The sequence below is a fragment of the Gracilinanus agilis genome, chromosome 1 (genome assembly GCF_016433145.1).
Source record: "Gracilinanus agilis isolate LMUSP501 chromosome 1, AgileGrace, whole genome shotgun sequence".
NCBI classification, from domain to species: domain Eukaryota; kingdom Metazoa; phylum Chordata; class Mammalia; order Didelphimorphia; family Didelphidae; genus Gracilinanus; species Gracilinanus agilis.
Window position 1 is genome coordinate 777,649,981 of NC_058130.1, and position 19,111 is coordinate 777,669,091.

Consider the following 19,111-nt stretch of genomic DNA (forward strand, 5'->3'; position numbering starts at 1 on the left):
CCCCCCCCCAAAAGTCTTCTGTTCTCTAGCCTTACGTCCTGCTGACACTCTCAAAACCTCCCCCTAGGCCCGCCCCCTCCTCTTTTAAACCTCCTCCCCGAAGAGACCCTACCCCCTCCGCTCGGGTGCCCCCGCTTCCTACGGGCCCTCGGTACCTTTTTCTTCTCCAAGCCCCCCATGGCGGTCCGAGCTCAGGGTTGGATTACTACGAGTTCGGTAACAGAGGCGGTTACAGCCACTTCCTGCCCACGCGGGTCCGCAGGACACGTGCTTCCGGGCGCTGAAGGACCCCGCCCCTTTCCTGCTGCCTTTCCTGCGCCTGCTCGGAGTTACCCGAGGCTCCGCAGGGTTCTCTTTAAGCCCTTTCTCTCCTCCCTCTAGGAGCCCTGGAGGCTGCTAGGTAATGGGCATTGTTCGTGGCTCCCGTTCCTGGCTCCGGGAATCAGAGGTGGCTCCTCAGGCGGCGCCCAGGACAGCCTCCCGGCAATTAACCTAAAGGCCGGAGGCCAGCGGGGGCTTGCTGGGATATAAGGGGGCGGAAACTTCCCGGGGGACGGGGGTGGAGAGTGGTGGTAATGCATGCTGGGGTACAAGGGAACGGAAGTAACGGAGACGGGAAGAACGCGGTGGTTGTAGGGTCCACCGTGGTGCTTTCCCAGAGTGTTTCCAAACGTTTCTTAGCGAGGGTCCAGGCGGGGGCATTCCGAGAATGCAGAGCCGGGCCCAGGGAGCAGGACCGTGCTTGGAGCTGTGGCCAGTCTCCGGGTCTGAGAAGGGAGCGAGCTTGCAGGGAATTCGACTTACACTCTCTGCGAAAAGGGACTAGCTGTTGTGTAGTCGATCAACCAACGCTTCTCTGGCGTTTACAACTACTTGAGGAAGGCGCGGGGAGGCAGGACCTGGGTTCAAGTCCTAGTTTTCTTCTGGACTTCACCTTCCCCCACCCATCTTGCCACCGTGCCTCTAAGGGCATCAAATCGGCAAAATGCAGGGGAAACCCAGGATCCTGACCTATGTTAACTTTGAAAAAAACACAGAACTACTAAATAGTCAGAAAAGCCACTCTTGAATTAAGGAAAGGGGGGAACAGGGCTGATTAGGCCTCCACTCCGAGCCGTGGGGCCACCTGCCTTAAGCAGAGTGGAGGATTGAACACTGCTTACTCCGGACCCTGACCCCCTGGGAGTGCCACCGAGCTAGGTGACGACTCTGAGGAACAAAAGAAATTGGGGAACTTATATACCATTTGGGAAGATCCAGGGGCCGGGGAAGATGATTGACATTATACTGACTGGATACACTCTAGCTTGGGAAGGGAATCCTAGCCCCAGGCTAGGGTGTAAGGGAAGGAGCTACTTCCGAAGGGTACTAAAGGATGGTCCCGGACACACCAGTCTTCCTGGGAAAGGGTCTCTGATACAATGGGGAAGACTACCTAAGACAAAAGGGTATTTAGCTTTTACCCTAGAGTCCATTATTCAGTCTACTACTGCTGGTCTGAGATTCCCTTCAGGGTGGATTCTCACAAGAACGGGGAACCAGCACTAGCTTTGGGGGGTCTCCAACCTACAAGCTATTCCTAAAACTTGGGGTTCATCAGATCTCACTAGGCCACAGGTTTTGGGTCTCTAGATTCCACAGTAGGTAGACACCTACAATGACCCACCAAGGTCCGAACCAACATTAATTAGGTGCCTGCCATAGACATCATGCACTGTCAAATACTGATCCTCATCACAGCCCCTCCCTCCCAGGGCTGTTATGATATCCACTTTACAGGTGGGGAAAGGAGGCCTGCAGCCGCTAAGGGACTTCCCCACAGGCACCCAGTTAGGAAGTGGCAGAGGCAGGATTTGAACCCAGGTCTTTCTGAGCCCCTTGCGGAGCTCCCCAGCTGTTACCAACTATATAAAGGGAAGAGAAGGTGCCAGCTTGTATTGTTAGAGATAACCTCCTTCCCTGGGAGTTCCCTAAAGCAGCGAAATCACTGTCATGCACAGTGCTAGGCACTAAAGCAAAAAGCAAGGTCTTCTCTCCCCTCAAGGAGCTTCCCTTGTCCCAGAGGAGAGGATACCCAGGCAGATCCAAAGCTGCCCTGGCAAAGAAAGGCCTAGCCTCCAGCAGTGGAACTCTTGGTGTAGCCTCTGCCTAGCCTGTTTCTTCAGTTGTTAAAGGAAAGAGGGTTTCGGTAAGATGATCTCTTAAGGTCCATCCTGGCTCCAGAACTCAAGAAAAAAGTGAATCTGAAGAAACCTGAGTATTGGCAGGAGAGGATTTCCTTTAGCCTTTCTGTAATTATTCCTCCTTTGTAAAATAAGGAGGATAATAAATATTCAACCTCAAAGATCTTTTGGGGGGTGGGGAAGTGATTTGTGGGGCAGCTAGATGGTAGAGAATTGGACTCTGGAAGATCCAAGCAAGAATTCTGCCTCAGGCACTACCTGTGACCCAAGTGGGGGGCTAGATTATGGAGGACTTGAGAATTTTATTGTTGATCCTAGAGTCATAGGGAGCTACTGGAGTTTATTGAAGAGAGGAGTGAAGTGGTCAGTCTTGGGCTTTAGGAAGATTCCTGGCAGCTGAGTAGAGGATGGCCTGGAGCAGAGAGAGACTTGAGCCAGGGAGACCATCCCCTTCATGCTGCAACAGGTTATTGCAACAGTCCAGATGGGAAATGATAGATCAATTCTGGGGTGGGAGCAGTGTCAGGGGATAGAAGGAGATGGGTGATTGAAGGTAAAAAGACAGGATTGGAGAGAGGCAATAAGATGAGGTAAGGAGGAAGCTCACCCCTCAGTCATGAGCCCAAGTGACTGGACTAATGGTGCCCTCTATAGTACTAAGGAAGGGAGAAGTCCTTGGGGTCCCATTTCTGTAGTAGCATGGAGCAGATAGCTGATAACTTGCTTCCCAGGGTGGTTGTGAGGGCAGATGAGCCGGCCTATATAAAGCACCTTCCAAGCCTGAAGGGACTGTGTTAAAAACCAACTGTTTGGAAACTGACTTGCCCACTTTAAAGGACTCACAAACTAGGAGCTAATGCCACTAAGCACAATACTGTCTGCAAAACACAAATGCTCAAGAAATATTCTTTTAAGTCTTACTGATATCGTCTGTTTGTACTTTGTGGTTTTCTCTGGAAACTCTCCCTCTTGAAGATTTCATGACCAAGCAAAGGGTAAAAAGGGTAATAGAAGAGAAAACAAAAATCAGCAATTGTATAAAATTGAAAAGTTTTTATACAAGCAAAACCAATGCAGTTTAGAAGGGAAAGTGTTAACTGGGAGGAGGGAGGGACCCTAGCAGCAGATTTCTCCAAAAAAAGAGTCTCATTTCCAAGACGAAGGAACTGATTCAAATTTATAAGAACAAGAGCCATTGCCGAACTGATAAATGGTCTAAGGGTCTAAACAGTTCTTAAAGGAAGACATCTAAACTATTATCAGTCCTATGGAAAATATCTTCCTCTCTCATAAAATAAAATGGACAATCATGATTACAAAAAATTGAGAAGTTTTTACACAAACAAAACCAATGCAGCTTAAATTAGAAGGGAAGCTGTTAACTGGGAAAACATCTTTGCAGAGTTTCTCTGATAAAAAATAAAAAATCTCATTTCCAAGATGCAGAAGGAATTGAGTACATGATCGGGCTTACTAAGTTCTCTTGGGTTGTTCCATGTACAAAACGTTACCCTGTAGACAGACGACATAAGGAATACTATCTAACATAGCATCAAACACTATATAGATGAAAGTTCATCTAAGAGCTTCCCATATATTATCTCATTTGAGCTTTAGAAGCTTGTGAAGTAGGCACACTGGGGATTTTTATCTCCATTTTACAGATGAAGAAACTGAAGCTTAGAGAGAAATGAATTGTGCAAATATAGTGAGAGTCAGAGGCAGGATTTTATCTTCTGGATTCAAGATCCAGCACTCTCCATTACAACATGTTTTTCCATCATTGCATTCTCTAAGATGTGTTATCCTCATTTCTCAGGAGACACAGTGACTTCTCCAAGGTCACATTGCCAGTAAGAAGGGGAGTCAAGCTTAATTCAGGTGGTCTGTGTAAGAAGGAAATTTTATATGTATGTTTAAGGTGTGGTCTTCAGGAATCAATCAGACTCAGATTGATTCCATAATTAAATTATTAAATAATATATAATTAAATTAAATAATATATCACTAAAAATAAATAATTAATTAAAAATAGACCCAAGTCAGGATGGCTTTTATGGTAGTTTATTTACAATTAGGAAAGTTGAAGGTAGGGAAACAGAGAAACTCTGGCCAGACCAGAGGTCTGGCCTGGATGAGGATTTAGAGGTTAATTAAACAAGGCTACTAGCCCCAAGGCCTTGACAATTAGAGAGGCAAAGAAGCCTCCTTGAGGGTAGAGATTTTAGAATACCAAGAGAGGCGAAAGGGAGTCAGCCTAACTTACCCACGTGACAATTCAGAGGGAAGCTCCCTGAGGTCTCACCAGAGATCCTTCTACACCCCGTTCCAAAGCGCCAACTGCCTCATAGGAAGTTACCAGCAGCTTTCGTCACTTCCTGCACTCACCTCTAATTTCATGGACAAATGGCAGCCTCAACACTGTTTTGGACTGCCCCAAAGGGCAGTCCCTTGTTCTTGATTTGTTACTTATTGTCACGTGTAGGTAACTCATCTCCCCTCCCCACTCAGGGAGGTGGGATGACATTATCTCTGGTGGCTAGAGTTTTAACTATGAATGGGGTGAGCTAATTCCATTTACACAATCCCCCCTGATGATCATTTGGGGTGCCTAGTCACCCCAAGTGATCATTTTACATAACCATCTTATACACACAAAGGTCTTCTAACTGAAATAGTTAGAGATAAGAGGGGAATGGAAGAGAGAGAATGCAAAACCAATGTTTGCTAAGCACGTTGACAAGAAACCAATTAGGGGCAGTCCCCTATTGGCATAAAATGTACATTCAAAGTAACTGTTCAAACCCCATCAGTTCAATCAATTGTACCCCAAAGTTCATTCTGGATCTCTTGATACAATGTAGATTCTTCAGGCATCTTTCTGCAAACAGTTCATTCTCTGGATTAAGGAGTCAGCAAGCTTCTTTCCCTGAGAATTTTTTCTCCAACAAAAAATTAAATTTTCGATTTTATAAAAATACAACCCTCTCCCCAACAAGGGTATTTAAAAAAGAAATACCTAGATCACCTCAAGATACATGGTTGAGTTATGGGGTTGTATGAGTAAATTCAAAAGCAAAAACAAAAAGAAAATCAAATAGAAGAAAATGAAACTTTGGGAGAAAGAAAACATTTAAAATCAGAATCAAAATATCAAAATGTGTATATAAAATTTCTGAATAAACAAAATAAATTCATAACAGGCCCTTGTATTAGGGTCCAATTAATATAATTTCCATCCTACTAGTCTGTAGGACAAAATGTAGTAATATTGCACTTACCCATTTGCAGCCAAGACTACAGGAAGTTGCCATTCTATAAGAGAGAAAAAAGGACCAGATTTATATGCAAGGGAAGTGCCTGTCATTCCCTGGTCTGATTTACCTTCACTCAGGAATATATGGGTGAGCCAAGATGATGGCCAACCTGTGGTACCTGACTGGCAGTGTAGTTCGAAGAGTCCTACATCTTAACATATGTTAAGCGTTGCAACTTTGAGTCTTACACTGAGTTCAAGTCCTTAGTATTGACATGGGAGTTCCTCAATCCCACCTGTATTTGTATGGTCTTTTTTACCTTGTGCGCCTTGGCACTGTGTAGTTTTTCTCATCAATCCCATTGGGACTAGAAGGTCGGTCTCCATGACCTTGTGCTTTCTTAGCACTTTTTAACAGCTCTTGTGTTCCCTTCTCCTGGAATCAGACAGAAGCATTAATCACAGTCCCATAACATTTAAGACTACATGGCAGGTTCCCAAAATTGAAAGCCTTGTGAGTAAGCAGCAAATATATATATTAAAATTATAGCACTGTGAAAAAAACATAATAAAAAGATTAATAGTGATTATATGTACTTTAAGTACAAGAAAGGAGAAAAGGGGGGAAATTAATTATTCTACTAAAAAATAATAGGAAAAGGCAATAAGAAAATTAAAAATAAATTCAGGGAAAAAAAGGCAAGAACAAAAAATACAATGTGATTCCAAAAACAGCATCCATTAGTCTATGAACTGTTATCTCCAATGCATGTAACAGGAAACAGTCAATCAGTTTCAATAGAAGATACTCTCTTTACATGTGAGTAATGAATCCAAGAGTCCTTTTCTCCAATTTTTATAGCTGTTGGGGCAATTAATAATATTTTGAACGGCCCTTCCCATGAAGGCTGAGTTCTCCCAGTGTGCTGGAAATTCTTTATATACACCTTGTCTCCTGGGTTCAGGTCATGAAGTGAAAAATCTATTGGTCCTGCTTGTACTGCAGTTTCAGATTCATGTAGTTCACACAGTTTGTGTTGCAATTCCTGTATATAGGAAGCAATAGAAGTATCTCCTAATAGTGATGTATATGCAGGAGAAAAAAGGTTAGCCTGTATAGGGGGATGTCCAAAAAGCATCTCCTATGGTGAGATATGTATATCTCCCCTGGGCCTGCTTCTAAGATAAAATAGAGCTAGAGGGAGAATTTCAGACCATTTTAGATGTGTCTCAGTGCATAATTTGCCAATCATAGATTTAAGTTCTCTGTTCATCTGTTCAACTTGGCCTGAGCTCTGGGGGTGATATGGTACATGGAATTTGGGAGTTAACCCCAAACAGGAATATATTTCAGATAAAACGGAATCAGTAAAGTGACTCCCCCTGTCCGAATCAATACATGCAAGCAGGCCAAAACGAGGAATGATTTCTTTTAAAAAGCACCTTGGCGACAAAAGCTGCTGTGGCTCGGGCAGTAGGAAATGCTTCCAGCCACCTAGTCAGTTGATCCACTATGACTAGACAGAATTTATATTGCCCAGCCTTTGGCATTGTTATGAAATCAGTTTGCAGATGCTCAAAAGGTGTGTAAGCCAGAGGATTGCCCACCAAAAGCCTTGCCACAAAAAGCATGTTGGTTATATGCTTGGCAGGTAGGGCAAGCTGCACATACTTTAGAAGCTATAGTGGTTATGCCAGGAGCTATCCATACCCTTTTAACAGAGTCCACGATAGGTACCTGGGTACCAAAATGACCATTTTTATGAATGGATTGGCAAATTTGGTGATAAGAGTTTCTAGGGAGCAGGGGTTTTCCTTCAAAGGACACCCATACTCCATTTATCTGTTTAGCTTTAATTTTCTGCTTCCATTTTTTTACTTCCTTCTCATCATAGGAAAGTGATAAATTTGAGTCATCAGTGGTTGTTAATGTTAAAATTAATTCAGGCCTTTCTGTAGCTGCTAGCTTTGCAGCAGTATCTGCCTGGCCGTTTCCCCTAGAGAGAGGGTCAGTGTATGGCCACCTGTATGGGCAGAGCAATGATTTACAGCTAGGGCTTCTGGTAGCTGGAGAGCAGAAAGAACTCCATTGATAATTTTTGCATTAGTATAGATTTTCCAGCTGAGGTTAAAAATCCTCTCTGAAGTCATAACATACCCACTGAATGACAAATTCCAAATGCATATTTAGAATCTGTATAAATTGTTGCCTTTTTATTTTTGGCAATTATACATGCATGTTTCAGAACTATGAGTTCTGCACCTTGAGCACTTAGATTTGAGGGCAGTGAAGCTGACCATACAGTGTCAAATTCTGTGACTACAGCAGCTCCAATGCAGCGTATGCCATCCCTCATAAAAGAAGAACCATCACAGTAAATAAGACTAGATCTGGATTGTCTAAAGGAGTGTCCAGGAGATTTGTCTTGAGGCTTTTCAGCCATGGACACTAGTGTTTCACAGTTATGTAATGGTTCTTCTGAGACTGGTAAATCAGGAAGCAAGGTGGCAGGATTAAGAGTTGTACAGCGTTTTAAAGTAATATTCTCATTTTTTAGTAAGGTTATTTCATACCCTGTAATTCTCTGATCAGAAAATGCCTGTGTTCTATGCCTTAGCAGTAATGCTTCCACTTCATGTGGGCACATAATTGTTAATGGGCATCCCAATACTACATCAACTATTTTTGTTACTAACAGAGCTGTGGCAGCTATGCCTCTAAGACATGGTGGTGCTCCTGCAGCTATTGGGTCCAGCTGGGCCGAATAATAAGCAATTGGATGCTGATAAGGTCCCAAAGTTTGGGTTAAAACACCTGAAGCTACCCCTCTACTCTCATGTACATATAAAGTAAATGGTTTGTTATAATCTGGGATGCCTAGAGCAGGGGCAGACAGGATAACTTGTTTTAGATTCAACAGAGCTAACCAGTATTCTCGCTCTAATTTAAGTGGTTCAGGGACTGAATCTTTTGTTAGTGCTATAAGGGGTTTAGTAATTTCCCCATAGCATGGGATCCATTGTCTACAAAAACCTGTTGCTCCTAAGATTGCTCTTACGTGTTTTTTAGTGGTAGGATCGCTCAATTTTTGAATATTTTCAATGCACTTAGGAGAAATATAACGGGCACCAGCAGTTAAAATGAACCCTAAATATGCCACTTTAGCGATACACCACTGAACTTTTCCTTTTGATATTTTATGACCTCTTTTATGTAATTCTAAAAGATGTTTACTATCTTCTTGACATGTTTCGGCATCTGATGAAGCCAGGAGCAAATCATCCACATATTTAATTAACTTATTGTTTTTAAATATTATATTATCTGTGTTTTGGCTCAAAATCTGTGCAAAGATACTGGAACTTTCCGAGTACCCCTATGGCAGAGGACACCATGTCCACTGAGAATTTTTGCAGGTAAAGGCAAATAAATATATGTCTGGAATCCTCATGAATAGGAATTGAGAAAAAGGCTGAAAACTGGTCCACTACTGTAAAGTAAGTGGCTGTAGTGAGAATAGAGGAAATAATTTTGTGTTTGGGTTTGAAACCACAGGATGTCTCTTTATGACATGATTGTTTACAGTCCTTAAATCTTGAACAAATCGATATTGGGGTTTTCCATCTGGGCCTAATTTTGGCTTCTTAACAGGTAAAATAGGTGTATTATATTCTGATTTGCATGGGATTATTATTCGTTGCTCGATTAATGAATTTATTACTGGAGTGATTCCCTCAATAGTTTCTTTTGATAAGGGGTACTGAGGAATGGAGGGAGCTGGCCCTCCTCTTGTTCTGATCTGAACAGGCACAGCTGATTTAAGTAGGCCTACATCAGAAGATGTGGCCCAGAGAGACTTCAGGATATCATCTGGGATTTCAAAAGTGGGAGGCTCCTTTACTTCCTGCCCTTCTGAGAGAAGTACAGGGAGAGCAAGTTTGAAGAGTCCTCTGGCAATTCTAATGACATAGAATCATCTGGATTGCAAATTATTGTGGCTTTAAGTTTACATAATAGATCCCTTCCCAACAAATTTGTAGGGGATCTAGGCATTAAAAGAAAGGAGTGTTCCATGGTTAGGGGTCCTATGCTTACCATGAGAGGAGCAAGTTTTGGGACCTTTTTTTTAATGGAAATTTTTTAATGAGAGGATTCTCAGATGCAGTGGTTGCCTATTTCCCACAATTCCTTACTATAGGATTCTCATGCTGGGAACACAATCTTTTTCCTTACATTTAAAAACAGGATGATCAAATTTCATAGTCCTCACATTACAAGATTCACATCTTTGTTAAGTCAAAATTGTGGTACAAAAGAAACCTTTTTCACTACAATTTGCTAGAAACATCAATTACTTTAGAATACTTTTAACTATAAATATATTGTATTTCCATATATATTAACCATATACATGTTTAACTACTACTAGATTTAGTTCAGTCATTACAAAATAAGACATTCTGGGAGCAGGCTACAAATATACAATCCAGCTGAATTACCCATGTCATATTCTTTGCATTATAGTTTTGGGACCTTTTGAGGTGTTCCTGATACCCCTACTACATTTAGAGAGCCAACAGAACTACAGTTTTCATCTGGTTTACTCACTAGTACTGATCTTGAAGCCCCAGTGTCCAGCAAACAATTATAATATGAATTTCCCACTTTTAGGGTTTTATGAATTTCCTTACTATTTGGGGGGAATGTATGGGGATAATTGCCATTAAAACATCAGGGTCTGGAAAGTCAAAGGCTTCCCTTTTTAATTCCAAAGCCCTTTCCCCCCTCTCACACCTTCATAAAGATGCTTGGGTTCCATGGCTCCCCCCCTCAAGGGCATTACCACCCTGAGTAGTTCGGGGGCAAGCTCTGCTTAAGATATACTGTTGCGGGGTCATTTGGTATGAGTTATCATCTTCCCGAGATTTATTCCTAGCATTTCTATCACTCCTAAAGTTGCTATTCCTGGAATCATCATCATCATCATCATCATTATTATTATTATTCCTGTAGTTATCTTTTGGCTGGGTATTATTTCTGATTAATCTTAAGAGATTCCTACAGTCCATCATCGTATGGCCCTTCTTCATACAGAATTGACAGGTAATGGATTGATAGTAAGATTCTTGGAAAGGGGCTATAGTCTCTCCTTTATTTTTCAGTTTTTCCTTTAGCATTTTATTTTCTGCTTTTAAAGCAGCCACCGAGGCAGTGTCTTCCTCATCTCTTTGTGCATTGCCCTTAAAAATATAAGATGCTACGTTCCTCAATTCTTCAAGACTCATAGATTCCCAGGTTGGGCAGTTAGTTTTAAAATAGTCTGACTACTTTGCAGGAATTCTTGACGAATTGCCTACGTACATGTCTAACATCCTGTTCCATGGTTAAATCAAGGTCCATATATACTTCTCCCACCTCAATCAGCCTGTCCATAAAATGGGAGGGAGTTTCATTGGTATATTGTTCGGTTTCCTCGAATTTTGACCAGCTGTCAGGCGTATCAGCACAAGCTTTTATGGCTGACAATAATGCATCTCTGCCATTGCACAATTTTTTGTGATCTAGGACAGAATTGTAATCCCAGTTCGGATCCTGGAGGGGCCATTTAGGTCCTCTCTTACCTTTCTTGTGATTGGCCTGAGAAATGATTCTATCTTTCTCACCGACTGTCAGAAACTCATCTAATAATTTTCAACATCCTGCCAACTGTGGTCATAAGTTTGGAATATATTCTCTAATTTTTTTACAATTAAGAATGGTTCTTTCTCAAAAGTAAGCATATTTTCTTTGAATCTAGCTAAATCTTGAGGGTTGAAGGGTGTATAGTGTATTATAGGCACCAAGACCCCTTCTTTATTGAAGGCAGGTACTTCCCGTGAGGGAAATAGGCTTTGTGCTGCATCTTTTTGCATTCCTGCCTCTAGGCTCTCTGCCTGGGCAAGGGAGGAAGGGTTGGATTGGGGAGGGGCTGGAGCAAAGGCAGGGACTGTTGGTGGGATGGGCTGAGTAGGGGGTGTGGCAGGAATAGAGTCCTCCAAGGAGAGACACTTAGATGATAAGGAAGTATGGAGAAATAAGTCTCTCTTATGCTGGAATTTCCTCACTTTACGTTTTTTTCCTTTTTAAATACTTTTCAAGGATTTTTACAGAAGCCACCAGTTGCTCTTTACTCTCCTCCACATTGTCTAATCTCGAGTTATAATTAAGCTGAGGGTGTGGTGCCCTGGGTTGTTCTACATTAGAAGTGGCATTTTGCTTCTCTTGTAAATCTTTCCAGAAGAAGTAAAGATAAACTACTCCCCCTATAAGTATTACCAACACACCCCAAAATAGTGCAAGATATATCTCTTTTAATACATTCTGTGGGATTACTAACCAGCAAAAAAAGGTCTGGACCCAGGTATTCACTAAGTTGTTAATTGGCTGGAACCACATTTTCATTTAATTAATTGATAAGTTGCCTGTAACTGTACTTTTTGTCAGTAGATGTCGCTAATTTTTCCTTTCTTAGGAGTGGGCGTGGATCCTATTGTTTTTCTAAATTATAATTTCTTTTATTTCTGGGTGGCAGAGTTCTAGAGATTAGGTTTTTTTTGAGGGTTTAGATAAAACCTCTAGCCCAAGGCAGGCTGAGTTCCTTTCAGAGACTAAATTTGGGAGGGGCAACAAGGTGTAGCAGAAACTCTTTTCAGTTTTAAAAGTCTGAAGTTAAAAGTTCAGTTTTAAAAGTCTGAAGGGGCTTTTTCTTCTCTCCTTCCCACTGAGGATAAAACCACTAAAATTATGTGCTTTCCTCTTTGGGCAAGAGGGCAGCTCAATTCTCGCTGGCCCCACCAGGCTTTTGCTTCTCACTTAAGATTTTAAAACTAGAGACACGTGGGGTTTGGAAAAGAAAGTAGAAAACAAGGCTAAGACCTAATTTTAGCCTAAAAATTTACTCTCCCTAAAAGACCCTACTAATATGCTGAGTCTAGTGCCTTCTGCTTTGGTGAGGAGCAGAGCTGCTTCTAAGCCTTTCAGGTGTGTCCCTGGGCTAGCTAAGAGACAAACCAGTCTGCTAATCCCCAGATTCCTTCCCAGGTGAAACTGAGGGTCAGCTAATTGGGTTATTTGTTCCCTAAGGCAAGGGAACAGCCTCCCCAGCTGAAATCTCAGGACCCTGCAGCCAAGATTAAAAGCAGCTGCTTTTCTAATGTATTTTAAAGGCTAAAGGAAAGAAAATGTTTGAGCTCACCAGTCTGGCAGCTTTACTTAGATCGCAGATCCAAAACAAGCTGTAAAAAGGCTGACTTACCGATAATCACAAAAGTAGAGGAAAAATCAAGAAAATTTAGGAAGATTGAAGGTAGGGAGATAGAGAGAGAAAGTCCGGCCTGGATGAGGATTTAGAGGTTAATTAAACAAGGCTACTAGCCCCAAGGCCTTGACAATTAGAGAGGCAAAGAAGCCTCCTTGAGGGTAGAGATTTTAGAACACCAAGAGAGGCGAAAGGGAGTCAGCCTAACTTACCCACGTGACAATTCAGAGGGAAGCTCCCTGAGGTCTCACCAGAGATCCTTCTACACCCCGTTCCAAAGTGCCAACTGCCTCACAGGAAGTTACCAGCAGTTTTCGTCACTTCCTGCACCCACCTCTAATTTCAAGTAGACAAATGGCAGCCTCAACACTGTTTTGGACTGCCCCAAAGGGCAGTCCCTTGTTCTTGATTTGTTACTTATTGTCACGTGTAGGTAACTCATCTCCCCTCCCCACTCAGGGAGGTGGGATGACATTATCTCTGGTGGCTAGAGTTTTAACTATGAATGGGGTGAGCTAATGCCATTTACACATCTGGCTCCCCAGCCATGCTCTTGATGTACCCGGAGAATTATCCCAGTAATTGAGTCTGAACCACCAATGCAAGATGCAAAGGGACTTTATTGTCTTAGTTTAAACCAAGGGTCTCACATGGAAATGTGTGACCACGAGCTGTGATGTAAGTTAAGAATTCCTATAGACAAGCTTGCTTCACTATAATGTTATACAAGAGTCTGGATTTTTAATTCTGACTCTTTCTGGGTTCTACATTCCCCACTTCTGGAATTGGATCATAAGAAATCTTTCTTAAATATTTGCATCATCATAGACAGAAGGTGCAGGGGGAATGGTCCGGTATGCCAAAGGACCATAAATTGTACAGTGTTGATAGGATCTTTGACAAAGGTCACTAGTCTATTTAGTCAGGTAAGGGTACGTAGTGGGAGCAAAGCCTCTCTGGTCCCTGTCCCAAAGGGGTTCCTCATCTTGTTGGAGAGATAAGATGGAGCACTCAAAAGAGTTCTGTATTCCTATAAGGCATGCCACAGAAGATGCTGTCCAAGATCACTTAAGGTGCAGGAGCTGATAGGAGTGGCACCACTCCAGGCTAGTCCTGTGTCTGAGATGAGGTGGGACTTTAAGTGTTCTCTAAGGGCCACATGAGGCTCCCGAAAGGGTGGAAGGGAAGCTATGACCTAATGCATTGTGGTGGGAATGAAAAAGGCCACTTGAAGGATAGATAGGGGGTCATTGTAACTGGGGGCAGAGAGTAGAGGATCTTGGATGCCTGGTGAGTTTGGTCTTGACTTTGCCACTGGAAAGCCATGTGAACTTACACAAGTCATTTCCCAGCTCTGAGATCTTGAGTTTTCTTCTCCTAAAATGAAAGATCATCCCTTCCAGGACTCTCCCACCCTCTCTCTTTGGCTCCAGGCTCTAAGGTAGAGGTGGTCCTTCTTACAGTCAGTCGTTTTGTTTGTGCCCTGGACCCCCTTCCCTCCTGTCTCCTCTGAAAGTTGGCCCCTTTCTTCATCCCCTTTCTCTTTGTAACCTTTGATCTCTCTTAATCCACTGGCTCCCTCCCTACCGCCAGCCCTTAAGGGATGGGGTGATTGCTTGGTATGAGCTCTACCAGTGGGGGTTCAAGTCTTCTCTGTAACCTACAGCCTTAGTTGCCCAGAGCAATCAGAAGTAATTCGTTCAGATTCCCACAGTCAGGTGTGACTTGAATTCGGGTCTTTTAGCTGCAGTGCCAGCTCTCTAGCTACTATGCCATACGGCCTCTTTTCCTGGCATATAATGGATCCATAATGCCTGGCGATTTCTCCCCAACTGTTAGATAACCTTCCATTGATCCTGGCATCCCCTCACTTGTAGGTAGGCAGCCCCTGAGTCATCAGGTCTTTGGCCAGCCTCAAAGTCAACTGGAGAAGGAAATGGCAAACCAGGATCTTTGCCAAGAAAACGTCCTGGACCGGATGGTGCACGAAGAGTCAGATGCGGCTGAATAACAAAGCTGGTTACCCAGTAGCAGCTCCTTAATCCCAAGGGCTCAGACCAAGCTTCCAGGTTTGGACGGGACTTGGACTAGAGCCAGGCAAGGAACAGCTGAACCCCCTTCCCCATAGGCCAGTCGCTCCCTTAGTCCACTCCGCTTCGTCCGGGCCATTTTCCCAAAGTAGGCTGGAAACTCCGTGGGGGCAGGGCTTTCATAGTTGTCCTGGTCCAACCAGCACGGAGCATGTCGTAGGCCCTCAGAAAATAAATGCTTGTCAAATCGAATTCTCAAATTGACCTATAAGGTCTCTCCAGGCCTGGCATTCTCCCGTTCTGGGACTTCCTGCAAATCACTCAGGATGTGACCTTGACCAAGTACATTCTTTGCTCTGGGCCTCGGTTTCCCCATCTGCAAAAGGAACAGGAGGACTTTCTTCAGGAGTTCTTGACCCAGGCCCAAGGGGAGATTTCGGGATGGGAAAAAAAAATACATCTTTCTTTGCACTAATCTTTTTTTTTTTTTTAATCCAATGTATTTTCTTTGGTGAATTTTAAACCGTTATTGTTCAGAGGGGCTTCCCGGGCTTTAGCAGACCTCCGAAGGGGCGGGCGACACAGAACGGGTCAAGGGCTCCTGGGCTGGCCAGTCTGCAGGGCCCCCTCCATCCTGAAGCTGTGTTTCTTTCCTTGTGCGGCGGCGGGAGCCACTGAAGGGTCCTGATCCGGCCCCTGGAGACCGGCAGAGGGGGAGAAGGAGCTGGGGGAGCTCGCCGTTAATCCAGGCAACGAGGGGACCTCGGGGGCCTCGCGTCAACAAGAGGCACCTTCCCAAGGGGCAAAGGAGTTTGCGGGGGAACTTAGGCTTGTTCTTTTCCTCTCGCTGGCCTGCTTGTCCTCCTCATCCTCCTCTTTGAAGGCACTCACGGGGAGCCCAGAACGAGTCATGGAAGAACGTCGTCCTTGGCCCCCCTGTGCCCGGTTCCCTTCTGACTGCCCCCAGATGCCACTTCTCTGTCCCTTTCCCCGCAGGTTTTCCCATCACCCAGCCTGCACCTCGGGACCCTTCTCTGTCAAATGAGAAGCGCGCAGGCTGCCTGGAGCCGTCTCTGAGGTCCCCGCTGGAGGAGGGCTTAGGGGGCGCCTCGGATCCAGCTTTGCAGCTCCCAGAAGCCTTGAGACCATTTGTAAACAGCCGCTTCCTGGAGGTTTTCCCTAAGCCCCAGACAGACACGCACTGGAGCCGCTCCGGGCGCCCACCCGCGCGCACACCTTGGCCACAGTCCCTGGCCTGGGGGGAGCAGCTGACTTCGGCAGCTCGTCATGTGACGGGCAGGCCACCACAAGCCGGACCCTAGGAGGGGCCCATTCCTGCCGGGGCTCCTCCCTCTCCTCTGGCTCCCACGTCCCGCAGCCTGCTTTCTCGGAGCACTTCCCCGGCCGGAAAGCCGGGCTCCCCAGCCCTCTTCCTCTGGCACAGCCAGGCACGACGCTGGGCAAAGTCTCTCGTTCTCAGGGCGCCCTGTCTGCTGCCAGCAAGCTGCCCACCCAGCTGGGGGCTCCAGGAAGCCAAAGGGAAAAGCAGGTTTGGTCGGATCCTTCCTTTGCTCCCTGAGCCCCCAGAGGGGCACCGAGCCTGGCTTCGATCCTCTCTTCCCTCCCTTGTTTCTCCTCCCCCTTTCCTTCCAGTGACCCCGAAGGGCTCCTTGAGCCTCTCCTGTGCTAGGTGGGGTGCAGGAAAAGCTGGGAGCTCACTTCACTTCTGTTTTGTTTTTTGTAAAACCCTTCCCTTCCGTCTTAGGGTCAATACTGTGCACCCGCTCCAAGGCAGAAGAACAGTAAGGTCTGGGCAATGGGGGTGAAGTGACTGGCTCAGGGTCACACAGCTAGGAAGCATCTGAAGCCAGATTTGAACCCAGAACCTCCTGTCTCCAGGCCTGGCTCTCCATTCGCTGAGCCACCCAGCTGCGCCCTCGATTCAGTTTGATTCCAATCCACAAACGTTCACTCCCTACTGCGAGCCAGGCACTGTGCTAGGCACTGGGGATCCGGACTTGTCCGGCACCAGTATTTGCCAGGCACCTACTATGCGTTAAAGCCCAGGGAGACAGAAGCAGAAGTGAGAAAGCTTGTTTACTGACCCTCTGGCTCCTTTCTTCCTCTTAACCTTTCCCCCCTCCGTTTGCTGACTTAGCCGTGACCCATCCAAGGCGGTTAATCAGTGACAAAGGCCGGGCCGGCTGAAGCCTTCTCCAGACAGCTCCTGGAGGGCCAGCCCTTAGGAAGCTGGGGACCATGGAATCTTCCCTCAAGTTGCTGGTCCTCCTGTCCTGCCTGGGAGCTTCTGCCCAGCTCTGCGGTGAGTGGCGAGGTCTTCTGCCCACAGGACACCCAGGGTCCCCTCCCTTTCTGAGGTTCTGGGGACTCCTAGAGACCCCCCCCCAGGCTCTGGAGCTGGAAGGGCCCCTAGAGGTCCCCACAGCATCAGCCTAGGGCTCTGCCCCCAGCACCCCGGGTCTAGGGCTGCAAGTGACCTAAGAAACACCATCTAGTGCAGCTGCTTTCATTTTACTGTTAGGGAAACTGAGGCCCAAGGAAGTCACAGGCTGAGGAGTTGCAGGACCGGGAAGAGGACCAAGGTCTCCTGGCCTGACAGTGAAGGACTTGAATCTTCTGGGTTCCCCAGCAGAGTGTAGAGTAATCAAGGGATCAGCAAGCATTTATGGGAAACCAGGCACAGCGGAGGCCCAGGGGCTACAGAAGCAGCCTTAGAGCAGGGGGGGTCGAGCTGGGAGGGCCTTAGAACATGGAAATGGAATGTCAGAGCTAGGTGGAACCTTAGAACACAGAGTGCTAGGCCTTCTGGAGTCCTTGGAACAGGGAATGCTGGGGCTGAGAGGAACCTCAGAATAGAGAATATCAGAACAGAGAGGGACCTTTTTTAGAGGCAACAGCACAGGGAGGAAGAAGGATTGGCTCAAGGTTCCTCAGAGAGTAAATGGTTAAGGATTCCTCTTGGAAGACGCCAGCCAGGATTTATCACCCCATCCCTAGCACGTTATCTCCCCATCTTATCAGGGGAGACAAGGCCCCTCTGGGTCCTGGCTGATGACTCACCAGGTGTCCTCTATTCAGGTCCAAAGAGTTCTGCCTAGGTTCATCTTGGGCCACTCCTCCCTTGAAGGAGGGGTGAAAGAGGAAGGAGAAAAGGCACCCTCGTGCCTCCCTCTGCCCGCGTCCATCAGCAGCCATCTTTCTTGACAAAGTTTTTTGAACAGCACTTTTCTTCCAGCGCCCCATCAGGCTGGCCTTGAGAAAAATGGCCTCCTTTTGTGGATGAGAAAATCAAGGCTCAAAGTAACTTGCCCAAGGTCTCCCTGTAAGGTCTGCACACTCTCAGATGAGGAGCTTCCTCCACTATACCAAGCTTCTCTTCTCTGGCCATTTCTTAGCTAGTCCTAATTTATACTTTAGAGAATAAAGGCAGAAGCTGAGCTGGCTCCCGGAAGGTGTCCTAAAGCAGGAATCTGACACTTTGGGCCCAGAAACCCATCCCTACCAAGTCTGTGCCAAAATCCCTCCCCACCTTCCTGAAGGAAGGGCAGACTGACTTTTAGCCTCTCTCCCTTCTGTGCCACCAGCTCCTCACCTCCACTACCCTTTGCGTACCTCAAAACAACCTTTTTATTTTTGCCTTAAACTCTTTTTTGTTGTTGTTTATTCACTTTGATATCATCTTTGTTTCAGAATATGTCCCTCCCCGGACCCCTAGATTATATCTGAGCCACCCATTGTAGAAGAGGAGCAAAGGGGGAGAAAAAGACAGTTCTGCAAAAGCAAGCCAACCTGCCAGTGTATTCAGTACCCACAGATCCTCAGCTCTGCAAAGATCTTCCCAAATCTTTTGGATCAAGCCTAGCCATTTTAATTAAAGCATTTCTTCTGTCCCTTCCTTCCTTTCTTTCTCTCTCTCTTCCTTTCTTCCTTCCTTTCTTTCTTTCCTTCCTTCCTTCCTTTCTCTCTCTCTCTTCCTTCCTTCCTTCCTTTCTTTCTTTCTTTCCTTTTTTTTTTTTTTAATTTTAAATCCTTAACTTCTGTGCATTGACTTATAGGTGGAAGAGTGGTAAGGGTAGGCAATGGGTATCAAGTGACTTGCCCAGGGTCACCCAGCTGGGAAGTGTCTGGGGCCGGATTTGAACCTAGGACCTCTCGTCTCTAGGTCTGGCTCTCAATCCACTGAACTACCCAGCTGCCCCCCCCTTTCTTTCCTTTTTCTTTCTTTCTTTCCTTCCTTCCTTTCTCTCCCTTTCTTTCTTCCTTTCTTTCCTTCCTTCCTCTCTCTCCCTTCCTTCCTTCCTTTCTTTTTTCTTTCTTTCCTTC

At 45.4% G+C, this 19,111-nt stretch overlaps 1 protein-coding gene across 2 annotated transcripts in view; it reads left to right on the forward strand.

Moving 5' to 3' along the window:
* The first annotated feature begins 16,145 nt into the window (after nucleotides 1-16,145).
* Nucleotides 16,146-19,111, forward strand: part of TCN2 (transcobalamin 2) — an 18,748-nt gene continuing 15,782 nt past the window's right edge. The window contains exons 1-2 of one of the 2 annotated variants that reach the window (XM_044674248.1): nucleotides 16,146-16,316; nucleotides 16,926-17,090. In XM_044674248.1, the coding sequence (XP_044530183.1) occupies nucleotides 17,027-17,090 (64 nt within the window). In that variant the 5' untranslated portion in view covers nucleotides 16,146-16,316; nucleotides 16,926-17,026. Of the gene's footprint in view, nucleotides 16,317-16,812; nucleotides 17,091-19,111 lie in introns of those variants that run through there. The other variant, XM_044674255.1, reaches the window with a different exon arrangement.